The sequence below is a fragment of the Pyrgilauda ruficollis genome, unplaced genomic scaffold (genome assembly GCF_017590135.1).
Source record: "Pyrgilauda ruficollis isolate IOZ18807 unplaced genomic scaffold, ASM1759013v1 scaffold45, whole genome shotgun sequence".
In the NCBI taxonomy this organism is placed as follows: domain Eukaryota; kingdom Metazoa; phylum Chordata; class Aves; order Passeriformes; family Passeridae; genus Pyrgilauda; species Pyrgilauda ruficollis.
The window spans coordinates 2,918,724-2,946,027 of NW_024526044.1; the positions used below are offsets into that span (position 1 = coordinate 2,918,724).

The 27,304-nt window shown below is 38.6% G+C and overlaps 1 protein-coding gene across 1 annotated transcript in view; it reads right to left on the minus strand.

The window, feature by feature from the left end:
* Positions 1-27,304, minus strand: part of GNAS (GNAS complex locus) — an 87,041-nt gene that overhangs the window by 49,065 nt on the left and 10,672 nt on the right. The window contains exons 3-4 of the mRNA XM_041478600.1: positions 3,137-3,191; positions 2,932-3,051 (exon numbers count right to left, since the gene is read on the minus strand). Coding sequence (XP_041334534.1) covers positions 2,932-3,051; positions 3,137-3,191 — 175 coding nt within the window. The remainder of the gene's footprint in view (positions 1-2,931; positions 3,052-3,136; positions 3,192-27,304) is intronic.

Here is a 27,304-nt window from a genome sequence, read left to right on the forward strand (position 1 = left end):
CTCTTTGAATCCTAATTTACATGTAGAGTCAGATCCCAATATTTATCACACTGTAAAGCTCCCACATTCTTCCTGACTTTATTCTGCCTTTCACATTACACTGAACCTTGCTGTTAGGAGACCTGCATTCCAGCTCCACCTGTTCCACTGGGAATTATAAACACAGATTTTGGCCTCTACTTTAAAATTCACTTCAACTGCTCCTTCATGAAGATGATGATCTTGTGTAGCTAGAGAAGAAATCCCACAATCCTTGTGCTGGCCTCTATGTCAGTGCATTCTCTTCAGGAGAGCAACCCAAATTAATGTTTAGGAAAAGAAGAATGGACATTTGAAGGGAAGCAGAACAGCCCTGTATTTAGGAGTACAGTCCTAAGTACTTGCAGCCCTCAAAGAATATCCCCTAGGGACATGAGGGGTCCTCCTCCCTCCCTCATGTTCTCCCTAGAGCAGAGAAGAGCATCAAATACTGCACAGAGGAAAGTATGTGCTCAAGACAGCTGAAATGTGATTTCCCATGAAGAAAATGCAAGAGGCAGAAAGCAAGTTCTGCAGCTCAAACCAGACAGCTTTACACAGGGCTGACATTGCTAAAAAATCCCCTCCTTCCTTCCCAGTCAATACGCTGTACAGAAAAAGGTTTATGAAATTCTTCCCCCAGTGTACTGGAGGAGGAAGCAGATGATGGACATCTCCTTAGATTTAAAGCATAACCAGCACAGGGCTGTCCCTTCTGCTTCCATAAAACTATTTTTTTCTTCAAAGTACTTTTAACTAATCTGTAACAAAATCAAAATTATTTGTACAGTGGTACTCCAGGACTGTGATTTCTGTCCCTATGCACTGAGAGCTGGCATCTAGGGACACTCTAGATCTTTACTTGATTTAAATAATGTAATTAAAATGCAGGTTCAGTTTTCCAGGTACCAAAGGACTACAACCTACATTCAGACAAACTCAGAAATAAGAGATATATTAACTTAGATAATCACTGAGGGCAGAGAGAGCCAACAGTAGTCCTCCAACATCTGTGGCTAATGCATCTCCAGTTTAAAACTTCAACCCTACAAACATTTACATATGAAATAGTTAATCATGCCAATGAAGTAAGCCACCAGTCAAAGTTATGCACACACCTAAACCTCTGTAGACTCAGGGCTTAAAAATTTAAGACAATACCTTTGCTCAGAGAAGAAAAACTAGTTTTATTGGAGCACTGTTATTCCTGAAGTTGTGTGTCAATCAACACCTCAAATACTCTTCACTGAACTTGGAATTATTTATAGACCTTGTAAGTCACACAATTACACCCTCCTTTCAGTGGAAAAAAGGGAAAAATTAAAAGAAATCACTGCATTCCAATTGAACGGAAGGAAAAAAAGACCTCTGAGACAGAAGATACCAGGAAAATCCAGCATTTCAGTACGAGGTAGGTCACAGGAACTTGCTGCAGCATTGTTACAGATCACAACCTGAACTAGCACAAACAATGGCAGTAGGAGAGCTGTGGGCACACAGCCAGTGCAGAAGCACAGAGAGTGGAGCAAGGAGCCACCGTCTTCTCCCTGAAATATTCTCCTAAAACTACCTTCAAAGCATGAATTTTTCTGTGCCCCCAGCAGGAGAGCTCATCCATTAAAGGACTGAGTATTTCTGTGAATAACACTGACAAATGTCTAAATTACAGAGGTTAATTACAGAAGTTAAAAATCTCAAAATCTCAAATTTAAGGTGCTTTAAGACAAAATGACAACGACTACATTTTATGTGCTCGAGAGAATCATACATCCCCTTCCACCAACCTGTGCCTGTTACATTGAAAATGATTGGAAGATTACAGTGCAGTATCTCCAATTAACTGCTAAAGTCAGCTGACTTCTGCCTTGTACACAAAGCATGTGGGTTTGTTTGGTTAGTTATTTTTCTTTTGATAAAGACTGACCAAAGCAGAGAAATTCCTAGAAGCAGCAACATTTGGAAAAGGTAACTGTTGTTGGGTCTCACAGACCAGCTTGTTCAATAATGTTTACATATCAAGAATTACAAAATGAATTACGAATTGCTGTGGTGCAAACTATCCCACATCTTACTGCTATTTGCACTTGCACTTTAATTTCCAGCATTTGGGACTGCTGGACACAAAATTTTGGTGTAAATAGATCATGATTTTTGATATATCATCATAATTCCTCCCCTCAGCTCCCTGGAACAGTGCACGGAGAGAGAAATACAAGTTTTGAAACACTCCTGCACTACTGCAAGTAAAAGGTACTTCATGGCAATTAACAAAAATATCTTCTCAGTGTTTAAGTGTTCAGTGTTTGCAAACTGTATTTTCATGGGCTTCTGCTACAAGTCTGGTTCAGATACAGGACAAATTAATCACCGTGAGTGGGCACAAAGTTGTATCATCAACTAAATAATTATCCTTTCTGCATTTACTCTGGGACTGCTGGCACCTCGAATGATTAACCAGGACTGGGAGGGCTGGGACAAGACGTGTGTGTGGAGCCTCTGCAGAGCCAGGCTGACACAGTCTGAATCAGTAAGAAAACTCCACTGCTCTTCCAGAAGAGAGAAATCAGCACCATTAAACACCAGCTAATAATCATCAAGAGAGTGCTGTGTGTATCTCCACTCCTTTTGGGCAGGACAATTCCCAAATATCCAAACTTTACACCCAGCACTGTCCATCTTGACTCTGTGGCTAATTATTTCACCAGAGCACAAAAAGCAGGCAAGAGTCTCCATGTTCCTGAAGGATCAGCTGGAATATTCTGGCTGTGTTGCTGTAAATTCGATTAGCACTCATCAAAGGCACCTACTGCAATAACTCCCAGAGAGCAGCTCACTGTTCTGGGGAAATATTTACTACAGGGCAGTGAAATACAATCATTTGCAAGAAGGCATGGCTGCCTGTGAATTACTCACCGGAGGGAAATCGAAGTCTATCTGGTTTGCTAAATTTAAGATGTAGTCGATTCGAAACTGGTTCTCTGGATTGGCTAGTTCCACTGGAGGTGCCAAATTGCCCATTGCTGTCACTATTGTCTGCAAAGAAACACAAGTAAAATATTGCAGAGAGTGTCTAAATAGCCACCTGGAATAGTTAAAAAACAATAGCTTGTAAGTTTACCTCTATAGCTTCTTTAATATTGTTTTTAATATCCTGGATTTTCATTTTCTTCTCCCTGTAATAAAAAAGACACACCATTAAATTTATAAGCCACAAAACCAGAATACCTTTTTAAAACACAACATGAACTTGAAAAATATTCTATTAAAGCTGTATTGCCTAAAGTGCTTTCAGTCACTGAAGACTTTTGTAGATAGACTCATTTAAATATCTCAAAACTTTTCTACTTAAGCAGTAAGATCTATTTGCATCTATTTTAAGCAGTAACATCTATTTGCATCTGAAAATCAGTGTCTAATTATGCTTTAATAAAAACTTACTACAGCCTTAGACTGGGACTAAGACATTCTGCAGAATCAAACAGATTTTGATTCATTTGAATGCAAAATACTAAACATACGTGAAAGTTCTTTAGGAAAGTATACACTGGAAACAAACAGAAAGGAAAAAAAGGTGAGTTACTAAAAGTAGAAACAAATTAAAGGAGACCAAAAGACCTCAAAGCACAAAAAAATTAAATCACAAAAACGATGCCTTAGCAGAAGAAACCACAGCAGAGCACTCAACCTGACATGAGACATTTGAACAGTCTGGATGTGAAACATAACAGTGAAGGGTTAATCCAAGTACAGAAAATTATCCTTGGCTAGAAGCAGAGGAGGAGGCCAGAAAACCACTTGGAATGAGCACTATCATTTGGGATTAACTGCAGGCACATTAACCAGCCCAGCAGGCTGGAGCAGGACAGTGCAAACCATCGCCTCTGCTCCCCTGTTCTGCGTTTTGTGTCAAATCTGACAACAGCGAATTTCAATGCTAAACAGTGCAATCAAACGAAAAGCATGATCAAACACTGGGTATAACCAGGAATTAGCACCCTAAAAGTACTACTAGCACCGAGCCTCTAAACTGTAACTTAATTGCAAAGCACTATGATAAAATTTTTCACATTATTAATTTCTTGCTGCAACAGCATAAAATCACTGCTTTGAGGGAAACCAAGTTAGCCATATAATTACTAAAAAAAGCCAGCTGAACTGTCTAAGTGACCTTTTAATCTCCATTGAACTGCTTTTACAGGACTCTTTGATTATGGAATATTTATATCAACACTCAATTTTTTTTTCATTTTGAAAACTAACATTTTCCACCACAGTGTCCCAGAGACTATGAAGTATCAACAGCATTTCCTTTTTTTACCCTTTTAAAGATAGTAACTCAGTTTCAGCTTACAGACCCCAGCCTGAAAACCTCATTTTATGGAGTTAATTCAGTAAGCATATTGCAAAAGCTTTTTATCACTTTTTCCTTTCTATAATTACTCACAGCCAAAAACCAAAATGAAACTGAAAGCATATTCACCAATCAAGAATGCAGAAGAACAGCAGGAGAAAAAAAAAAAAAAAAAAGACTACTTCAACAACAAGGCAGACACAGACATCCAGGAGAGGTGGAAATTTTGGCTAACAAATTAAAAATTAATGCAACTTTTGTAAAAGACAGTGTCAAGGAAAACACCACCATGCCAAGGATCTGCTGCATGGGGAATGGCTCTGAATCAGGAGCACAACCCCAATAAACATAAATGTGATTATCCCAAAACATCAGCTCTTCACTGACCCAGGTCCTCAGAAGTTTGGGGCAGGGACAGGAAGGTCAGTGAAGCTTGATGCAGAGAGAGAATTGAATGATCAATAATCAGATGAAAATTCAATGTTTTCCTAGACTTCTTTACCTACCTGCAGACCATCTTATTTCTGAAAATTACCAGGTTTTTGCTACAGAGATTTGGCACTGCTGATGAGAACAAGGCAGTGAGCCAAGAAAGGCCAAACAAAATTAAGGAAAATAAAATTGACAAGGTAAGAGAGAAAAAACTAAGGGCTTTTCACCCTCTTCATAACTTTTTCTACATCCCCAGGTCTTGACAAACTCTCCATTCCACAACCAAGATGCAGGGTGCACAAAATATTCTGTTTTTCAGCAGTGCACACGTGGTTGCAAAGCCACCATCCACTTTCAGTTTTTAAAAATCACATTTAATTATTAAAAAAATGTAAATAATGGTATGGAAGCACGAAGTGTTTATCAATGACAGTGTAAGCAATTTATCTGGCTTTTATTCTGCCTCCAAATTTCAGCAGGATCTTGAACTGAATGAACATGGATCCAGATTTTGCCCTGTTTAGATCAAAAGGGCAACAGATATGACGAAAGCCAAGCAAGATACCAGTATGTTTAAGGAATTAGCACTCATTTTGCTTTGGTTTGGAATATCACTAGAAAAAAGAAGTTTAGGGAGTTTGCATTGTTTATAAGCAAACTCTGGTTATTCCCTCTTCCCTGGAACACTTGCTGTTAATTGTCTCAAAGTATCAATGAGGTGCACATTGACCGACTCTTCCATGCCATACTATAAACCTCATTATTTTAATTAAAGATTTCAGTCAAACTTCCACATTTACACCTCCTGGCTGATCCTCTCACTGCTAAGTGATAATGAATACGGAGAAACGTTAACCTGCAGCAATTAACAAAGTGCCTGATAACCATCATCATCTTTACAACAAGGATACTCATAGCTCCTATTTCTGGTGTTGTTGCCATGGCCCTATAGCCTGCCCAGTAAACAAGGAATCCCATTACACAGCAGTGAATGTACCACTGGGTTTTGTGTTTTGTAATGTTTACTAGACATAAACTTTCCATGACAATGATACACTTTATTCTTCTGGAACTCAGCATGTTCATCAATCACCCATCCAACAGCAGCTTACAAACAGCTCTAACTCCTCACAAAAAAACCCCAAAAAAGCCCCAAAAAGGTGACAGTCATTTTACTCAGGGACTAATGAGGTGAAGCACACAAAACCAACATCCCATTGCTCTGCCAAATTGTCCTTTTTTTTTTTAGAAACCCAGCCAGGTTGCACCTCAAATTTCCAGAAGTACTCAAACTTTTATTTTCCACAACCACAAAGACTAAATACTCAACTTAGATTCTATCCTTTTTAATTTCTTATTGCCAGGTGCTGGCACAAAACCACAGAAGAATAAAAAAAAAAAAAAAAAAGAAAGAAAGCTGGGCTGCCAAAATGTTTTCCTCTGGAACATCCTGAGTAGTTTGGGAATGGCACCAAAGCTCTCCTGGCCAAGGAATGACTGATGTCTCTGCAGGCCTGTTCTGTATCTTTAGATGTCATGGGTTAATAAGGTCATATTTTTAATCTTGTTTAAAACTTTTGCTTAGGCTGTGCAAGGTAGGCCAAACAAAGCATTAAACTCTATTAGTTGAGGATTAGAAGAAAAATCTCAAATCCTGCTGTTTTCAATATTTAAATGGGCCAAAGAAAAGCTGCACATAGCTTTCAGGAAAACTAATAAAGTCTATTTTAGGTAGTATAAAAAAAGATGACATTTTAATTTAAGTAACATTAAATGAGAATGACATCAAAGGTCAGAAAAATCAAATATTCCTTGAAAACCAACCTAATCAGTATTTAGTAAAGAACTTCTCCACCTGTGGTTGAGCTTTACTATTAAAAAGGGAACATTTTTACTCAGACTTTATCAAATCTTACACAAAGAACACATTAACAGATCATCAGAAAGAAAACTAATTTAATTTTAATGTTCATTTCTCGTTTACTTTACAGATAATACAAATGACCATTACTTGGAAAAAACACTTAAAGTTTAAAAAGAACATTGCAGAGCATAAAGATTCAGTTCACCCCGAAACCTTCTGCATCTCCCAGGTAGAAAAGTAATTTTTAAAAGGGGTGCTGAAATTAATTCTCACAACAAAACACGTTAAAAAAATTAGGGGGGGGACACGGATGGATGGACAGGGATGATGGGACAGACACCTTTATGCCATTAATCTAATAACTAAAAGCAAAGGAGTTTGAATTTTTTGGTCAGTGCAGACACGTTAGGAAACCTTGGAGAGTTCTTCAGACTGGAGAATATATAGACTATTTTAATAGGGCATATTAAAACGTAGTCAGAGTGCTAATACAGAGCCTTTGTCTCCTTTACAAGGCTGTAAACAGCCAGCCTCTATCACCTTCAGGGACTGGTGTAATGCATAAATTACCTTCATTTCTGAAGCAGTCAAACTTCGCTGACTCTTGAACCTGCTGACATAACAACTGCAGCAGGGCAAGGCTTCCCTTCCCCAGGCAAAGCACTGCACTTAATGAGTCAATTTGCAAGTGGAAGAGCCAGAAAGAAAATCTTACAAAGCAATTCATTTGCCTCTGACTTTTTATGGTAGAAAATGACATTGCTGTGTTCCACACAGGTGCATCTCCCTGCTTTTTCAGGTATTGCCAACAAATGTGAATGCCAGGGGAAGCAGCCACGGGCTGTCCCCTTCTGCTCCCCTTCAGAAACCCATCAATTACACACTGACAGCCAAAGAAAACTTAATAGATCCATTTTGTTTTAAAACACAACTCAGTTCTTTGACAGGCAGTCATGCACTTCACAAGCACGTGGGATTTAAATATGCCTATTCATCTAAATAAAGTGTCTTTGATGCAGTGAAACATGCTGATGGATTTAATAAATATTCCATAAAATCTACATTAAAATTTATTTACTGAACCTTGTGGAAACTAAGAGCACTACCTGCCAATCCACCTCACAGAAACAGAGCTGTGCAGTCAAGATCTTCAGACACAAGACCACGAGCAAGGAAATTCAATTAAAGTTCTGCTACCAATCCACATGACAAAAATCGTGCAGCACTTTACAATTCAACTAAAAGATAAATTTGTTTCAGCCTGGGTTATTTCTAACAGAACATGGCAATTACCTCAAAATGTAACAGCTAGAACAGCAAAGAGGGCAGAGGCCAAGTTAGAGGCACTTGAAAATGGGGAAAGACAGTTGCCTAGAGTATTCAGAGTGAAGCTGAAATAATTCATCTTAGACCTGTGACAAAGGATTAGTTTTACTGACAAAACTACTAAAATGCAATAGCAAAACCCACTAGGTATCTTCTGCAAACTCAACACCATTTATATCACAGTGCTCAGCGTTCTGCCAACTTCAAAGAGATTTTTCTGGTTTGTTCTGACAAACCCTTGCAGTGCCATGGGGCAGGAGCTGCAGCTGCACAGCAGTAACTGCACGGGAAATAGGATTTACCTGGGTGCTCACCTGCAGTGGAGCTCAAAGAGATTTTCTAACCATGTTAATACTTTGTTCTTGGTCAGCACGTGGTAAAATGAAACGGTACCCAAAGCACAGGAAGCTGACACAATGCACCCTAAAAAGCACTTTACAGTCAGTGTAAAGTGTACCAGTGTGTGCTGGTAACTCTGACCACACAGGGATTGAGCATCTCCCTGGAAGTATGAGATCCCTCCTGCAGAGCAGTTTCCCCTCTCTACCACTATGCTGTTCCTCCTATACCACCTTTTCTCCACCCCAACACCTACTTCACTTTGAAAATTCTTTGTTTTACTTCTCAAAAATTCCAGGTATCAACACACTGTACCATTCAGCTACCAAAGATCTTTCAATATTAGAAAAAGAACAGCTATGACAATAAACTATTTGCTTTCTCTGTAAATAATTAACACCTTTTGGAAAAAAGAAAAACTCAATAGAATGAATAATTTTGTCATTATATATTTTGAATTAAAGACACAGTTAAAAATTGATTATGTTGATCTAACTGTGACCTAAATTATTTGGGAGAACTTAGTTCAATTATCCCCCGAAGCATAATCACTTTCTCACACAATATGTGATGCAATGTATGGAGCAGACAATACAAAAGGGGCTTCTACAAGTTCCCTTTTAAAGATTGTGAAAAGCAATGCAAATTGCTTTACCACTGCTTGTTTTAATACATTGCAATATTTTTCTCCATGAGTAACATGCACATCTTACTATGTAGCCATAAACACGTGAACATATTATAAGAAATACAAGCACAAAGAGATACCTTCTGTTAATGGAATGACAGAATCATTCTCCAAGTCAGAAGTCAAGAAACACAAATTACTGAAGTGTTGATTAAAAAAACCACATCACAGCTCTGTGAAAGCAGAAATTGTGTTATTTTTGATCATTATTTATGTTGCAGTGTTAGAGGCTGAGATGTGACTTGTTTCTTACCTCTGGGAATGGTACCACAATGAAATTATACCAAACCCTAAAAAAGGCATCCCTGAATATAAACCTAATAAACTCCATTTTTAGGTTTGTTTTATCTCTGCTCCCTGTGATACCCAAAGAGCAAAGGTTAAAGGGTAACTTTATTCTGCCTCTACGGATATTCTGATGCAAAGACTGGTTGTGGGCAGACTTTGCTCCTGATGAAGTTCCAGGACTCTGGCACAGGCACGTGGCACCCTGGTCATACCACCTGCCCAGGTGGATGTGGCACAGAGATGCTATTCTGGCTCTAGGCCACCTTGAGGCTCCCCTTCAGCTTTACAAATTCCTACATAAAACCAGTTTAACTGGTTTACAGTCCCTTTTTACCTGTTAGTGGCACAAAGAGACCATCACAGACACAATATTAAGAAGCATAATTCTGCTTATCCTGCTCCATTTACCTCAACTAATTAACTAGCAATAGTTTAGGTAAGGGATGAAAATAGAGTTGTTCACAAAGAGCTCTGTGATGTACGAGCTTGACAAAGGCCCTTCAGTTCCTGCTGTGCAATTAAACACCTCTGTAAATTGCAAACTCTGCCTATAGCTCCCCAGGCATTCAGAGGGGAACACACTGGTGTCATTTTCTTGCTCTTAGTACAGGTAATTAAAGCATATTGCAATAAAAGGTGTCCTCAGAAGTCTAGCATTCTCTCTAGACACTTGATACAATAATTAACAAGGCTGGAGAGTCTTCAGAGGACACTGTGGTTCCTTTCTGGTCCGGAAGGACACCTCAGAACCGGCAGGAACAGGAGGACTCAAGGCAAATTGCTGAATCATCTTGCCTTGTACAATCCACTATTCCGAGACAATCAAACTGCTGTCAGGAAGCAGAGACTTTTTAATTATTTATTTAACTATTGTGAATGTAGCCATTATTAACGCAGAATAAAGGAAATGTCCATTGCACATCACTTTTTTTTTTTTTTAAACACTTCTGCCCAGCTGTGCAGCAGCACTGAAATACAGCACATGACACCTCTCAGGATGTCCCCTTTGCTGTTCCAGGCTGTGTTTGTACAGCCACCACTCAGAGCAGAACCAGCCTCTGGGTTCTCCTCCATCTCTGCATGCTCAGAAAAAACACTGTTGTGGGAGTATACAGTGCCCAGGCACTGCATACCCATGGATGAACAGCACCTGTGCTAAATCTGGGCTGTTTGCTGTGCTAAATGTTAAATCTGTGCCATTTTCATCACCTCATCCTTTGCTTTCAAACACAGGCAGGTAACAGCAACCTCGTGGGGGGGTTCCTGTTCTCACCTTAGTTCTCACTTTCAAAGCACTTCTGTCCAAACTTTGAAACATCAATTTGATGAGTTTCCTACGTGTGCCATTTGCTCTGAAGCTGTTTTGCTAATGCCTGCATTCCAGTAACTTCTTCAGCCAGGATTGGGTAGGAAGCTTTGGAAGAGAAAGCAACCACATCCCAGAGCTCTTCGGGGGGTTGTGCACAAGAATGAGAGGAATAGCTCCTATAATGGCTGATGACCTCAGTGCTACTTAAAGCTGAAAAAGTACACAGCTGGCTAAGTGCCAATATTAAATGGAAACAAGCCCTAAAATAAAAATGGCTGGAACAGTGGATGCCAAGTAAGTGTAAACACAGAGCAGCCAAAGCAGGATGCAATGCAGTAGGGAAGGCAGTGATGAGACAGGTGGAAAATGGTTGGTCCTGAAAATCCCTTGATATTTTTTTTTTAGTGGTTATGATCTCTGTTATCATCTGAAACACTTCTGGCATGTGACATTGTAGACAGATGATCTGGAAGGTGGTTGCCTCTAGCAGTGACAAAAGGCAAGGGTTTTTGCCTCACTCAAATAAAAAGTACTTCTTTCCCCCTAGTACTTCTAAAAAATTCCATTAAACTCTCAATGACCCAAACTCTTAATATTTTCTAAATGCTGTAGGGTTTAGTATTGGTAGCTCCTAAGTTCAGAATGACAACCTGAACAGGAAAGCAGTTAAGGCAGGGGATGTAGACCCAAAAAACCAGGGGGAACTATTTGGACAAGAAAAAAAAGAAGCTGGTTTTTAAACTATGCAGCTGTCACTGAAAGTTAATATTTCAAAGAGATATTAACATTAAATGCTTTGTTCACCACACTTTCTTACGGCAGTGTTGAACTGCAGTCACTGAATCAAGTCTTTCCTTCAGAGCTGTTAAATCCAGAATTTTTACCATGGACAAAGTCTGAAATAAGGAAGATTTCCACAGTTATCTTCAAAGATAAAGAGCTGTCAGGTACATGCGACTTTGCTCATAAGCCTTTAAGAATTACAGACTCAGCATTATCAGCAGAAACTAGAATAGCCCCTACTGATCTCTGATTTTGGGAAGTTCAAGTTCACAGTCATTCTTAAGAACGTGCTGACACACCTGAATAGTGATTTCCATTGTACACTTTATTAAAATACAAATTTCAGTAGAAAGATAGTTTTCTGAGCAACATTATAGACGTCATGTTTCTACATAAAGACTTAGCGTAATGTTTCCTCTGAAACACCCAGAAAAAGATCTTGTGGAATTTGTCAAGGCCTGACAGATTTCAAGAGTTGTAGTTGTGTATTTACACTTCCAGACTGTGTATGAAGTTACTATGGCTGTGCACATAAATTGCAATTTTAGGACACAGAGCAGCTAAATATTGGAATGAGCAAATGTGAAAATGTGTCCCTTGAAGACCCCGGCCAGGGCATGGAGAGGCAGGTGTAACACAGCACACAACAAAGCAAGGTGCTGACAACTTTGGCTCTAATCCATCAAAGCACTTAAGCACATGTTTAATTTTAAGCACATGAGTAATTCTATCAACTTTAATAGGGCTACTCATGGTTTAAGTACTGTGATGGATGGGGGCCAGAACGCCCAGAACCTTTAAGAATGCTGCATGGCCTATGTTACATGGAGAAAATACAGCATTCTCCCACTGAACAATTAAGTTATAAATGCTTTGAGAGCAAAATTCACCATAAGTTGAACTCAGCTATGCTTATGTAAACTTAGAGATGGAAGTTCTTCCACAGCCTTTGAGGACAAAATACGATGAGGGTTCTCATGTACAAGAAGTCCACAAATATTCATTTTGCCCTTCTTTTTCTCTGACAGCTCTGAGACACCTCTGCCCATCATGCTTTGCTTTTAAATAGGGAGATTAATTAAATACACCAAAAATTTAGCCACTAGTAACACTCTGAAATAAGATGCTCCTGGTTGCAGTTTGCAAGCATCAGTACTACAGCCTTCCTTACCTTCCTCACCTCATACATGTCCAATTGCAACAGGCTTAATGCTGCAGTAATTCCTGTCTAACATTTATTTTCAATTTTCAAAGCTGTGCACATGCCTCTTCTGTACAGATAAAGGTGCTGCAAATTTGTGTCTTTAAGTAAAATTGGGATTTCTTTTAAGTATTTTATACAGCCATTATTAAGGATGTGAAAAAGAAACAAAACCCCACACCTGCTCTGCGAATTTCTAGCTAGAACATTCTCTCTAAATCAGTGGTGACTTACTCCATCTCTAAACCACTCACTAGAAAATTCTTGATCTTAATACGGCTCCACATGTGACCAAGTCTCATAAAATAATTTGCTAAGAAAGGGAAGAATGGAACAATTCGAGAAATCACTTACAGATTATGTTCTTCTTGGTTTTCTGTTTGTTTCTTTGAGTTTTTTTTTTTTTACTTGGTGGTAAACAAATAGCAGAAAGAACACTGAAACAAGTATCTTCTGTGTGGACTATGCATTCTGAAATATCTGCAGAACAGCAGAAAGAACACAAAAACAAGTATCTTCTGTGTGTGGACTATGCATTCTGAAATATCTGCAGCAAGGGAATTATATACCACTACTTATGAGATAGATTTTATAGCAAATGAAGTACACTATCAGGGAAGTTAAAATTTCCATTAAACACAATTCAAAAGAAAGAAAAAGCTTTTAAACTATGTTACTGCAGAATTTCCACTTTTTACCAGAACTGTCACTTTATTAAAAGAGAAACAAAAGCAAACCAAAACAAAAAACCACCACAGATGCTTGCAAAAAACATACATGGCTGAGCTTGTCTCAGTGAAATCCTCAGCATCACACACAGCACTCAGCTAAAGCTGCCTTTATTCCACATTAGTATGTCCAATGCTTTTGCCACATTGTGCCATCTTTAAAACAAGGTATGTACTTTATCTTGAGCATTTGTCCTCACAGCTTCCAGCAATCCACTGGATAATCAAGGCTGTTACTCTACACTCAAACACAGACACAATTCTGCTCCACACTTCAATTCTGCTCCAAACTGGAATTCAAAGCAGCTTCTTCTCCATTCAGGGTGGTTTTAAAATATTTTTTCCAGAGTCCCACTCGCTGTTAATTGATCTTCCCTTACCTCTGGCACAAGTGTCAGTGAGCAGGTAATCCTCAACAGAGCAAAGCTACCAACACGCACCAGAAATAAACCATTCAGCTCTGTTACCCCTGATGACAGCTCACATGGAGCTTCACAGATCAATACTCAGCCTCATGTTTATAATGTTAATGCCACAGTCACATAACTGCTTATTAGTATCTGTGCAGTAAGAAGCAAGTATATTATGACACGAGAGAATAAGAATTTTAAAAAAAAGCAAAATTTGGTGTGAATTAGTGCCACTGAAAGAGCATCTGGATCAGAAAATCAAAACTCCTGCATACAGAGTCTCAAGTAAACTGACTGCACTGCTAATTTATTTTGCATCTACCATACCACTGATTTTACTACTAAATTTTTGCTGGGACAAGCCTGTGCCAAATCTCAAGGTGGCACAAGACAGGGGCTGAATGCCCTCCATAGCTGGAGTGCTCAGACAAAGCAACACTGCTGTGGGCACCAAACAAACCCACCACAGGAAATCCAGCAGGGAACATCTTGCACAAGTCTTAGCATCATTCTAAAAAAAGATCTCAGCAGTAAAAAGTTTGTTGGTCTAAGGCAACACCTGCTTTTTCTTAGGAAAGGTCTCCTCCTGTCCCTGGTGCCACTGAGCCCTCTGACACCAAAGCTGCTTCAGCACCTCCTGGAACACGGCTGGAAGGGAACACAAAACTCGCCCCTGTAGATTAGCACGTTCCAACCCTAAAGCTCTGAGGTACAGTAACATTGGCTTGGTTACAGCAAAGGTCATTCAGATCAAGTTAAGGCTGCCCTCAGTGTAAAAGAAAAAGGAATGGTTTATATCTGTTAAGTGAACAACCAAAGTATTCACATTTCCCACACAGCTCACGGGAAACTTCTGGGATTATTGTTTCAGACAAAGGAGTCAAGGAAGCACAGACTCCCCTGTAAGTTTTAAAATTTGTTTTCTAATATTTTCAAATCCCCTATTGTTACAAACAACACTTATGTCTCCTGAAAATGTAAAATTACAGGAGGAGTTTTCCATTGCACCTTACTTGTGCAATTGCCAGTGGTTTTGGCCAGTTTTATGTTCTGAAAAAGTTTTCCCTGTTTTAGTCCTTCAAGGTAACAGGAATGAAAAATCACTTCAATAAATTATAATCTTAAGAAAGGCAGTCTCTAAGTACAGCCAAATTAAACTCAGCAAAGCTAAATGAAAATTGTAGCTGTTAACACACGTTCCTCATCTGCTCAGTGAAGTTCCAGTGTATTGACACACAGATACCCTGGCACACTAAGACAAGCAAAGTTACTCTCCTAACAGCCCAGAAGTAACACAGAAATTGTTTATAATCAACTTGCCATGCAAAAGAGATGAACCATGCTGAATTTCAAAGCCAACACTGGAAAAAGGAAGCATAAGGCAAAAGCTCAAAGAGTCAAATTTGTGAGTAAAGAAATTCTCCAAAAGCAACTTGACACCAAAACCATCAGTCTCAAACAAGCCGACACTGGAAAAAGGAAGCATAAGGTAAAAGCTCAGAGTCAAATTTGTGAGTAAAGAAATTCTCCAAAAGCAACTTGACACCAAAACCATCAGTCTCAAAGGCTACATCACACTGGTAACAAACCCAAACTCAGATTTTTTTGTACTAATTATCTCAGACATCAGTAAGTATCAGGCAATAGCTGCCTGACAGGATCAACACTGATTTCTATAATTGTATTTCATATGATACCAGGTATTTTAATTTCTTTTCCAGTTATTAAAAGTTTTGTACTACCAAAAGTGAAGACGATATAAGAAAAGTATTTGTAAGTAAACACCAAATATTACCAGGCAACAACAACAAAAATACCCTCACTTCCTTCCAAGCACAGACACCGTCAGCACCACATTAAACCCATTAGCAAAATTCTTCAAGCAGTGTCAGGGAATATTGTTTCAGGCAACAGCATCTACCTGATGCTCTTGCTGGCCTGACTTTAGAAGACACTGTCAAATAAAAGACATCAAGAATACCAGGTTTTTTTCTAGACATCTAGGGCTCTATGTACAAAAAAGCTGGAGTCAATTTATTGAGAGAAACACAAGTTTCTGTATTGCTACTTCTGAAATAATTTTGCTTCGGATTAAGTAGGGAGAAAAAAAAATCTTCCTTTGATACAAAGGAGCTGTAGAAATGAATCTCAAAATACAATACACAGTTCCTGTACCTAGATACTACACTTGTTATTATACTCACTCACTGAAAATGCATAGTAAGAGAACAACACTTTCAGGCCACACTCCACCACGATTCTGGACTTCCAGGGAACCCCACCTTTAGTACCAAAGGGATTTATTTAAGGAAGGTACCATTTAGAACCAGAATGGTTCATGGATGTTTTGGACAAACAAATTCTGGATCCAAACTACAGCCTTCCCCCTAATGCAACATAAATTAAGTGGAAAAATTCCAAACAGCTCTTATTAAACAGTCTGGAAGCCACAATGTGAAGAAACTTTCACTTTACTGTATTTAACATCTACATATATTTGAACTCAACCTGTAAGAAGAATGACCTTTTACTGAGCTTAAAATTGCAAATTAATTATACCTGAATAAGCACATTTATTTTCATTTCCCCTGATAAAAGGGAAGTTATATTGTTGTAATTTAAGTCAAACTGTGACAATGGCACAATTATCATGTCCTGGCCCTGACCTGACATTTCTAAATGATAACAAAAAAGTAAAAGACACAGTTCATGCTGACAGTATGTAATGAATGAGAATGTTAGGCCAAAAGTTCTGTGAGAAATTACTTGCTGATACTTAGCTCATCAGTTAGAATATACAGCACCTTGCCATAATTGTCCAATTACTTTCACAACATATGGTCCTTTAAATGCAAATAATATTGTTTGAATGAGAAACTTATACACAGCTGAAGAGAACAATCTCAAGAGAGCACATATAATACTGCAAATTACTTAAACAGTATTGCTTGGGCACAACTATTGATCCAACCAGCTGCTACCTTGGGTTCAACAAAACCACAGCAAAAGCTCTGAGAAGCTGGAGACACCTCGGTTCTACCTGAATCTGAGTGACCCCAGTGGCACCCAGCAGAGGTATTAAATCAGGCAAAACAACTGTTTCACTGGATTTGCATTCTATCTGAAACCAAGGAAAACTTGAAACTTCAAAAGGAAAATGAGGATTTTTAAAGATATTCAAGTAGTAGGCTTTTTAAAAGAAACATTCTCAACGTGACTTTACTTCAAAACTTGTTATAAATTTCGCTTCTTGGAGTTCCTGAAGTGGCAATGGCAGGACTTGAAGAGGAATCACAGAGAATCTCTTCTACTTTTTTCCCAAATCCTCACCAAGTGCCATTTCTGACACATAATACTGGACTACACAAACCACTGGTCTAAACTAGTGTTGCACTGATTCTTAGAAATTCTCTTCCTAGAAATTTCAGCAGACCAGATGCCACTATGTTACAGAAAATGTGTGCTCAGTACCACAGATTGGATTAAAAGAGTTTGGTGACTCATCAGTATTTACAACATTCTAAAATATATTATTTATGAGATACATTAGACTACAGGAAACAGTTTTTTCATTTCAGTAAGACAAGCTGCTTCTTAGCCATGGGGTAAGAAGATACTTCCCAGCTACTGGGAGGAGAAAGGGGAGAATGGACCCTGCTGCAGCAATCACTGTCATGCAAGAGGGACAAGGCTATCCTTCCAAATGTTTAACATACAGGATTGAAAAACCTCTTTCTCTGTGGGAAGTTTCACAGAAAGATAAACCAGGTTTATTCCCACCAGGTACAAGAGTGTATTTTCAACACATGCAAACAATATGCAGAAATGCCCTACAAATTTACTACCTGGAAATCAGATAACCACACCAATGTACCTACAGCATAACGATATTCACTGGCACCTCCTCCTGCACTTCTGTGCAGGAATTAAAAGAGACCTTTCAGGAGTTTAGACTTATAGAACAAAACACAACCAACAGCACATGCTGTGTGTTCCAAACACATTTATGAAATGTTTAACTTATGTATTTTAGTAGGCTATTAACAGTTGGTGTTGGCAGCAAGAGGCTACATTTCTCTAAAAATATTAATGCAAACCTAGCCATAAACATTTTTATGAGTAAGTTTTTTATAAAGCACTGCACTGACATGAGCTAGTCAATCCTTTCCTAAGGGGCAGATTAAGTATTAAAGTACATCCAAGGTGTGGCATCGTATCAGTTTACCTTTAGTGGCAGTTAAACTTACACAATTAGAGAAAATTCGACATCAGCTTCATCACTGAAACCAGAAGCTTGTGACAATGCTGAATTCTACGTAGTGATTCTAAGGGAAGAAATCCCAGGGGACAACATACAGCCTGAGACATCCTACATCTGTGTAACTACAGATTCAGTCACTAGAGGGGAAAAAAAGAAAATAACCATTTTCACACTACATGATAATTATGAAATCCACAAGCCACAAAGGTAGTGCAAGTGTTCTGTCTTGAGCATTGTGCCTCTGGAGCATTTCAAGTATCTGTCTGACCTAACTCTGCATTTATCCTTTCTGCATTAGCAATCAATTAAAAAAGAGAGGGGAGAGAAGTATCTGGGTGATAATTTCACCGTAGGCAATCAACATTCATATCCAGCATTAATATTCAGGAAATGCCCCAAGTCTCAATCATTAATGATTAAGTATCACCACACCCTGGAATATTTTACTACATATCTGTATTGACATCATGAGATCCAAACTTCAAACGAAATTGCTTGCCATTTTAAGGATCTTCTTGGAATTCAGAACAGTCACTAAATCTACAGGAACTCCTGTGCCAAGGCAAGAAACAACTGAATTAAAAATGCTGTAGCCTCAACTTCCAACACACTTCAGCAGTCTGAGGAAACTTTGGGATGTTTTAAATATAATCATCTCCTGGAAGACAGAATTTGGAGAATTTAAACCTTAGACTGACTTCTTCTATTTAATAAGAAATAATGCTTTATGTTTTATACTTTCACCTCACAGCATCATCCATCTGCAACACAACTTGCCAGCTGCACTCCTCAGCTCACACAGCCCAGCTTTTGGGAACATCCAGCACATGGAAATGGCTTTGGGAATCACAACCATGCCTGGACACCCAACAGGGCACAGGAGTTGTGTGTTCCAATGAAGCAGGCGTGGCCATGTTTAAATGTTTATCACCTTTTGCAGTATTTTTACTTTTAAAGACACTGATGAAAAATCTGAATTAAGTCATGTATTTACTCTCATTTTGCAAAAAGGATGTTTATTTTTGTGACAAGGACATTCTCCCCTGAGTAACTGGGCGTCTTATTTTGCTGATAGATGGATAAAAAGAGAAAAATCTAAAGTTTAAGGCACTGAGGCCATACTCAGTATCACTGCATATACAGCTACTTACAAAGGGTTAATGTACATCATGCAGCAGTTAATTGTCATAGATAACTATAGTTAGAGTTCAATAAATTGGCAGAAGGATTATAGTGCAGTTTTATTACTACCTCCAACACTTTTACTGATGTGCTTATTACATTTTTTATAGTGTGCTGCTCTTGAGCAACCAGTTTATAATATTTACCCTTTTAAAACTAGATATACAGAGAATACATACATATATGTACATATAAAAGGGCAACTAAGTTTACATGGCAATACTGGTGCAGCAACTAACACATCACTCACACACACACACATACATATATACACATACACATATAGTAATTACCCACATCTTGCATGGACAAACCTACATACAAGCCTAGAGACAAGAGGCAGCTGCCAAAATCCATGTATTTTATGCATTACAAAAAAAGCATGAACTAGGACTGGTCTTCTCTTAGAAGATGAGGATAAAAATACCACCACTGCAAACAGTTTTTGTATATGCATCACACACATGGACACACACATAGACTATTTTTCTATCTCCAAATTACCTCTATTAGCTGCAGAATGTCAAAAGAAATTTTAGTCCAACACAAACAGAAGCTGAATGCGGTTAAAATACTATGTAACACTGGGATGTTTTTTCATTTGTGTTTTACCCATTTCATTTGTGTTTTAGCCACTTGCAAGTATAGTTCTTTTGTATGCTTTCCTTAGCTCAACTTATCCTTAAACCTAGACTGATCCAGTACTGTTTCTAGTCCTCATTAAAAGCAACAACTTAAATTCACTGCGACTGGAGAGTAATTCACCACCCTTCACATATAGCAAAATGCAGCTCCTCTCAGGCAGGCACTCCTTTGGGTCTGTGATTCAGATGAACACACAGAGTGCTTCCAAATGTGGATGTTCTGTTAGCAGCAGCTCCAAGCACCACTGTACCCATAAAACACCTTCCCCTCTGTGGGAGCAGGAGGGCAGGAAGCCACCTTGCAAGGATTTGTACACTGAGCCTCATTTTTTTTGCGTTTATCTGCATCACACAGCAAACACCTCCTCAATAACCCTGCCTCATTTTGTTCATTTTATCCTGAACAGTGTCAGGACAGCCATGTGGAGATGCAGCGTGTAAGCACCGGCTGAGCACACAGCATGTAAAAACGTGAGCAGAAAGCTGCACTGGAGCACGTCCAACACGGGATGTGTGCGCACAGACACCGAGGGTGTCACTCACACACATCCTACTGCGCGGATAAATTGACACATCCCTCTTTCTGACACATCCCTTCTCTACTGCCCTCTCTCAGAAATGGAATAAGCATCTTCCTAAGATCACCACCTTCAGGAAAAGAAAAACAAGTGGGAAGGAAAGGATGAACTGTGACTGGGGCTCACAGTCCTCTAGACCAGAACTTGTAGGACAGCCCAGTTCTCTGGTGTCTCTTCACAACACACAACTTGGTAATATTCCAGGCAGACTGTGACAGAAAGTGAGTGTTCATCGTGTAAGAAACTGTTGTAAAAAAACCCACATTCGAATTAAAACTGCTTTTTAGGAGTTAGTGAAAGGATTTAAAATTACCTTTTTATATAGACAGTCATTGGCAATGGTATGCAAAATTAAAAAGAACATAAATTATGGCAATCTTAACTCAAATATTTTCTAACTTAAGTGGATCCTCAATAATGTTGCTTTGGTCAGTCTACGTGAAACACAAAGTTTTCCTTTTGAATAATCTAAAACCAGAATCATTTTCCCAAATAAGCTTTCACTTCCATTATGATTTCCTTTGGGATTATTTGTTTGCTTCTCAGATCACACTTTGCACAGGAGACAGAATATAGAAGTAAATTCTGTTTATTGCTTTACAAGCATTACAGTATTATCAAGTAATAAAGGACCTACATGCAATCTTTCATTCCTCTAGTTTGGAAGGCCTCGCAGGTGATAAATATTTTAATGAAACCCAAAACACTGCAGGTCCATCTGCATGAAATAAATAGAGAGTGCTAGCTATATATCAGCAAACACACAAAGAAAAATCTTCCCAAACCCTCCAGATAATCTGCAGTCCAACCAGAAGCATGGGAAGTCAGTACAGGTCAGAGAAAGAAATACATATACTAAACTCCTTCACTCTTGGGATTAAATCCTGCCCTCTGCTCTAGGAAGCATAAACATAATTGTGCATCACTCACTGAAAGGAAAGAAATAGTCCTTATTTAATAATCTTACGATTGCTTGATTAGTGCTTGGAAAATAAAAAGCACTACTTAAGTGCTAAATATTATTAGCTTTTTCAGAACATCAGCTCCAAACTCGCCACTCCCCATTTCCTTCCCCCGTAACTCTCTTCATTCATGTCATCAGAAGGCATTTCATTTTCAGCAACAACTACTCACTTTTTTTTTAATGCTGCTGGATGTGCAGAACTACTGTTGAGGTTGCTTGGCAACTAGTGAGACATATCAGAAGGAGAGATAAGGTCCAGAATGAATGGAATTGAAGAGAACTATATTTGGTTTCATTAGGAGACACTAACGTGCTCAAACTATACTGATTTGAATTACCACACTAAGGTAAAATTCTGTTGTTTCTTTCAGAGATCCATAATCACAGAGTGGCACTAAACCCAGCCAGCCACCTCCTCAGCCACATACGTATCTCCCTCTACAGAACTGATTCAGAACCAGAGCTTTAACCAGGGCTAGCAGTTTGGAACAGCATGGGATAGGTATTTGGCTAGTAAACACACATATTTGGTAAGTATTTTGAAGAATTTTAGGCCAGAGAGGGTAGTTGAATACTTCATTTTGCCTTTCAGTGGATCACAAACCACTGTGCTTCTCCATATGCTTCAGTGCTGAGATGAAATTTCAAATATCACAATTATTTCTGAAGGTCACAGTTTGAAATGAGGTAAGATTGAGCATGCAGGACTCTTGCAAGGACAGAGAACTGCTTACAAAAAGTCTGCTCTGATCATCCAAGGAGGTGGAAACAAGCGCAGCAGTCCCAAATGAAAGAGTTTCTTATCTCAAGCTCTTCAACTGACTTTATCTGCATCACTTGAGTAAGAATGAACCAATCTGGCCCAAAAGAGGATCTTCTGACATCACCTCAGACCCTGCTCAATCTTTGATGCTTCAGGAGGAAGTGAAAACAGTGACAAAAGAACAAGCAGCAAAATTATCTTCAGGGAAAAAACCAAAACCAAAAGTCAACCCCCACACTTCCCCACCTCTCTGATGCCCATGGGCTGAAAGGTTTCAAGGCTTCAAACACCAACATAGAATTGCAAATACATAATAATGTTCAGGGCAGGAAAAGGAAGAATTTGCAGCACGTGCATCAGACTCTGTGCTCCCCAAGGCCACAGTGGGCACCCTGAGCACACACACCTGCACCAGCAAAGCTGAATCTTCAGGTGGGTTGAAATAGGGTTTAAAAATAAACCTCCACCTCCCTAAGATTGCTTAAATGAAGCTTCCTCTTTCCCAAGAAATTATTTGAAATAAAGGATCTTGGATGCTAAAGAAGTCAGTCTCATGCCTGTCCTCATTTTTAGGCATTTTGCTCACACAGCACCCCCTATACAAGGCCATGAAGTCATGTCTGGACACCCCTCTTCTGGACCTGGGACAACTCCTGTGGCTTCCTTTCAATTTTAAGTCCTTCCCAATAATTCCACATCCTTCATGAAGGCACCAGCATGGGATATACTATTTTAATAACACTCTTATCAGATTTGGAAGTCCCCTTTATCACTTACGTTTCACTTTCCCTTTTTTTAGTCATCCAAGCCTGCATTTGTCTTTTTGCCACAAGAACATCCCAAACCATACTAAGGTAATTTAACTAATTGACTTTCGAGTCCTTTTCCAGTTTTGCAGATACAATCTAAACTCTGACTCCTGCGGGACTCTCTCACGTTCAGCCGCATTAAAACAAATTCCTGAAGTACAACTTATCAGATCACTCCTCCCAGTAATAATTATAAATAAGTTATATAAATTGGTGTTTCCCATAGTTTCTCACAGGATATCCTCTGGGATTTTTCTTCATTGTTTATTGAAAATGCCCATATTCTATTTCCATAACAGTACCACAGAATCACACAGAGATGATCCCAATATTTGCCCTTCTAACAGACACCAAACTTCCTTTTCTGTTTGCAGCATTTTCCAGGATGGAAACATACTTTCTTTGGGTAAGGAATAAGATATATAGAATATTTCTACTTTCTCAACCTAACTATATATAACTTTACCTTCTGCATTCAGTTAAAAAAAAACAACACACAAATCTGTGTCCAAACAGTATTATTAAAAAATAAGTGGGAAAAAAATTCCTGTTTTCTTATTGTCTGAAATAATTACCAGAATGGAACCTATGAACTTCAGTAAAGAATACAGAGGTTTAGGTTGAGAAAAAAAAAAAAAACATTTAAAAAAATTTATTCAGCATGAATAAAACTGTGAGGAAAAAGTCAGACATTATGCTGCCTACATGATTTCAAAGTGTTTTTTCCAGCTCCCTATGATTACACAGAATACAGATATGTTTTACTAAACTCAATCTTTTTCGCTCATTTCTTGCCCCTTATTTTACAGTGTCAAAGAGATACTTAGGTAACAGAACGTTCCCAAGTTCTCTGGTGATAAACATAAGGAAAGTAAACATTTGATTGCATAAGATACAATTACATAAAGTGAAGACTGTCCAATTATGTGAAAGCAAAACACAGAGGCAGCACAGAGCATCCCAAGTTCCCAAGAGTTAGGGGAAATTAAGAGTGACACAATTCCAGTTGAAAAAACTAACAGGCAAAATAGTTACATTTCAGATTTTCAAGTGCCCTGTGTGTAAGTTACAGAGCATATTTTTATCTACAATGTTCAGCATAAGCAGAATGTGTTCCTATGAGTAACTACTTCGAAACAACATTAATCACTTTGACATAGCAAAATTAAAAGATTGCATCCAATTTCCAGGAATCTATTTTAGTGTGCATCAAACCCCCGGACTGAAAACCCAGTAGCTTCCCACAACATAGAAATTTAATAACAAAAAAACCCCACACAACCCCATTAAAGCAAATCTTCCAGAAAGTTGTGTAACAAGCTTGCTGCAGAAGACACTGAGAGCAAGTACTAGGAAACCTAATTTTTTTACTGACCCTGAGCTCTGCAACTGTTTTGTCAAATATTTGGAAGTGTAGAAAGTGCTGCTCTGCCTGCCCTGCACGTGGGCTTGGGGTTTGTGAGGCAGATTGGGACCGAGTGGTCCCAGCTCTCCTGAAAACCCCAAGTGCTAAACTGAGCCCTTCCCCCTTCTGTTTTCTCTCACATTTAGAAGAAAAATAATTTTTCTAGGCTTTGCATAGTGCTTATAGTTTTTTCCCACGAATAATGCAGTGCTGTGATTACACTCTAATTTCAGAAGATAGTCAATAAAATAATTTCAGTAAATGGCTATGTCCTTATGATTACTATATTTTGCTTATTAAAAAAAAAAAGCTGTTGCAATTCTAAGTTTTCACATTTCTCTTAAATAGTTTTAACCTGCTAAAAACCAGCAAAAAATACACAAAGCTATGCCAGTTACTAGAGTACAATTAAATTAAAATTCAAGAAACCAACTAGTTGAATTTTTCCATAGTAATGCCACATTAAACCAAATTTACCTAGCCTATTTTAATTTAAATTATCAGGGTTAAAACAGGCATTACACAGAATTCTCTGAGCTTAATGTGCTAAGTGTCCCACTACACATTTTTATCTATATTTAAAAAAAAAAAAAAAGGAAACCAAACAAGATTGAAGCTAGGCTTCTTTGTCGGTACAAACTTAAGGAAGAAATTTACTTCACAAGCACCCATTTCCTTGCAACATTTTCTAATTAATACGAGCAGTTATATTACATAGATAACTGTACTGTCAAAACAGAATAAAAAGGAACCCAAAGCGTTTGTATGCACACAGACCCCCAGAGAAGAAGGGAGTGCTTAACTCCCAGGGATTAAGGAGGCAGCAGTAAATCCCCCAGCAAGCTGGGCAGGTGCCTCTCAGGGCTAAAAGCAGCATCTCCTGGGACTACCCCAAAGCCCAGAAGGAAACCCTGCACACCTCTGCCTGCTCCATTAGCTCACCCACCACTCCTGGGAGGCTGCAAGGGTGCAGCTGGGAGAGATAATTATTTTCTAGTGCCTTAACTAAAAAGAGAACTGAACACAATGACTTATTCAATAGCCCTGTGGAGAATACAGCCAGCAACAGGTAGCTGAGAGAGAAGGTCACAAGCTTTCCTGCACTTCTGTAACAGCAACACCTTGAAATAAAACATCTCATTGAGATATTCCACTACTAGATTTTTCAAAAAGTGGATGCCTCTGCCTCTCAGCTGTCAAAATCACCCCTCAGAGCACTGCTGTTTCTAAGCAGGCTCAGCTGTAAACAAGTAATTCTAATTAAATGCATGTTTACATTAAGAGTACAGTTGTAGAAATAACTATTAAAAGCTGATGCAGCTACACTTGCACTGTACCCTAAATGCTTGGATTTACTATTAACTCCAGGTTCAACTGTTAAAGTAAAATGTAAGGCATGCTATTTATAACATCAAGATTCAAGTTAGACAAGAAAACCTCCTCATCAGTGGAAATTCCTTCATTTCAACTTGAGAGCTCTGAATGACCAAGATTAAGATGAGCAATTTCTGTATCTCAGCTCTTCATCAGAGATGGGACCTGGGCAACCCTAATACACAAACTCATGATATATCTAAAAATAAAGATAGAGATAACTTTGCCTGCTGGATTAGACTTCAAAGCCTTAGCTCTGCTTGCCTTGATCTGAGACACTGGGGAAGGATGTTCACAAAACTGGAACAAGAGCAGTGTTTTCACTTTTCAGAAAAATGCCTCGAAACCCCCCAAACCTACTCCCCCAGCCCAAGAGAACAACACAGGAGCTCACAACCTAAAAAACAGGAACAAGAAATCCCACTAATATCTAGATTGCTAGAAGGAGCAGGGAAAGGCACAGCTTTTATTAATAATACATTTTATCTTATGGGACAAAACTACAAGGTTTTAACATAATGAAATGGAAAAAAAAATTTCCCAGCTGGAATGACTGGCAAGAGATAAAATGTATAGTATGAAATAAGAGGAATCTTCAGGGTTTGCAATAATGTGAACCAATAGTTTTAATATCAAAAAGGTAACTGCATTAAGTTTAACATGATAAGGAGCACTCTGTTCACATATAAACTAATTCAAGCATCCGTCTGGAAAAATTAGTAAAAACTTTTTTTTTTTGAAAAATCAGAGTACTGCCCAGTGTGTCCATTCAAAATATACAGCAAGTAAGAAATACCGTGAGATACTACAGAGGAGAATTCTTCACACAGTGCTGATCCTGTAGCACTGGCTAGAGAAAAGGTAATCACTCTGCACCGTCTAATTAAGAAAAGCTGGTGAAAAACTGAAAAACCCAGGGGGATTTTTCAGAAAGGACATGGAAGTCTGTAACATACACATACATTTAATATTCTCCACAGAGAGCTATATTTTTGAAGTTATCTGAAGTTTTTTTGCAGTATGTAATACAGTTTGTGATTTATTAAAAAACAAGTTAAATAGAACACGATACATTGGTTTATACTACTAGATGTTTGCTTAAGATAAGAAAATGGAGGAAAATACACCACTTCCACTTTAACTCATGAATGTGGAAACTAAAAATATTTTTTAAAAATCTGGGGTGAACTGAGGAACAATAAGACTTTTTTTAGCTGTTTCTCCTAAGTCTCATTCTATCTCAGATTCTGCTGTGTAACCAAACTTGGCAAAGCGTTGTTGCTGCAAAATTAATTTCCAGAAATTAAAATCAGAGGCTGAGCAGGAGACCAAAATTAGCAGTCCAGTGAGGAAATGCAAGAAGAGTTCATGTACATCTACACCAGCCACAACACATTCTGACTTTGTCCAGGTAGCAGAAAAAAACAGCAAGAGGAAGATAAAAGGGAGGCAGATACAGGAATATTTAGGGATCAGTGTTGCATCAGGGAGAAAAACGAGTGGAGGAAACAGGAGACATTCAGAAAGCCACAGGTCCCAAAGAGGAGCTGCAGATGCTGCAGGGGAGAGAGGATTTGGGAGACAGAA